This window comes from Vulpes vulpes, chromosome 5 (genome assembly GCF_048418805.1).
Source record: "Vulpes vulpes isolate BD-2025 chromosome 5, VulVul3, whole genome shotgun sequence".
NCBI lineage: Eukaryota > Metazoa > Chordata > Mammalia > Carnivora > Canidae > Vulpes > Vulpes vulpes.
The window spans coordinates 79,240,893-79,242,122 of NC_132784.1; the positions used below are offsets into that span (position 1 = coordinate 79,240,893).

The window sequence follows — 1,230 nt, forward strand, 5'->3', positions numbered from 1 at the left end:
GTTCCTGGTCATTCAGTCTTTGTCATGGTGAGGTTTTCTGCTAAGTTGAGCATTTATAATCTCAGTATATGCAATGCTATTCATTCTAGAAACCAATAATAGCCAAACTGTTTTCTAGATAACCAATAAGTAAACTAGTTAGGGGAATATTGGAAAGGGGAGAAAAGTCTAGTCAACACAAATCATTGTGTAGATCAACTAGTCCAAAACTGCATGAAAATCTGCACAACTGACCCATCTCACAGCCTCTTTGTAAACATTACCTCAGGTTCAGAAAAACAAAGGCCCGTGAGAAAGCACATGATCCTTCTGCATAGCTTTCTTCATGGCATTTTTAATCTCCTTATTCCTAAAACTGTAGATGATCGGATTCACCATAGGGATCACCAGAGCATAGAATATGGACACCACCTTGTCCCGGTTTAGGGAGTAGCTAGAACTAGGTCGCATGTACATAAAGAGACCAGAACCATAGAAAAGAGTCACAGAAGCCAGGTGAGAGGCACAGGTGCTGAAGGCTTTGGTCCTACCTTTAGCTGAGCTGGTCTTTAGGACAGCAGCAACAATATAACCATAAGAGATGAGGATCACAAGGACAGATACCATTCCAACAACAACACCCACAATGAAGTTCACCACCTGGCTGGTAAAGATATCAGAGCATGATAGAACCAGAACGGGAGGAAGGTCACAGAAGAAGTGGTCAATCATGTTGGGCCCACAGAAATCATGCTTGTAGACAGAGTATGTTTCAATCAAAGAACTGAGGAATCCACCTGCATAGGCACCAACCACCATCTTTAAACAAAGGGTGTGGGAAATGAGGGCTGTGTAGAGCAATGGGTTGCAGATTGCAGCATAGCGGTCATATGCCATGGCTGCCAAAAGAAAGCATTCAGTCAGCCCCATTCCACAGAACACAAAGTACTGAGTGGCACAGCCAACAAAGGAAATGGTTTTCTGCCCTGTGATGATGTCAGAGAGCATCTTGGGAGTTGTGGAGGACACATAGCAGATATCTAGGAAAGATAGGTTACTGAGGAAGAAGTACATGGGCGTGTGCAGGTGGCAGTCCATCCTGATGAGGACAATGAGACTCAGGTTCCAGGCTAGTGTCAAGAGATAAATCCCCAGAAACAACACGAAAAGGAAAAGCTTCATTTGAGGATGATCTGAAAATCCCAGGAGGATGAATTTTGTCACAATTGTGTTGTTCTTTCCTGCAACCAT

The 1,230-nt window shown here is 43.5% G+C and overlaps 1 protein-coding gene across 1 annotated transcript; it reads right to left on the reverse strand.

Annotated features, from left to right (window-relative positions):
- Positions 1 to 270: 270 nt before the first annotated feature.
- On the reverse strand, positions 271 to 1,230 carry LOC112930423 (olfactory receptor 5A2). Its single transcript, XM_026012740.2, has one exon. It carries the CDS (start codon positions 1,228 to 1,230, stop codon positions 271 to 273), a length of 960 nt encoding a protein of 319 aa, XP_025868525.1.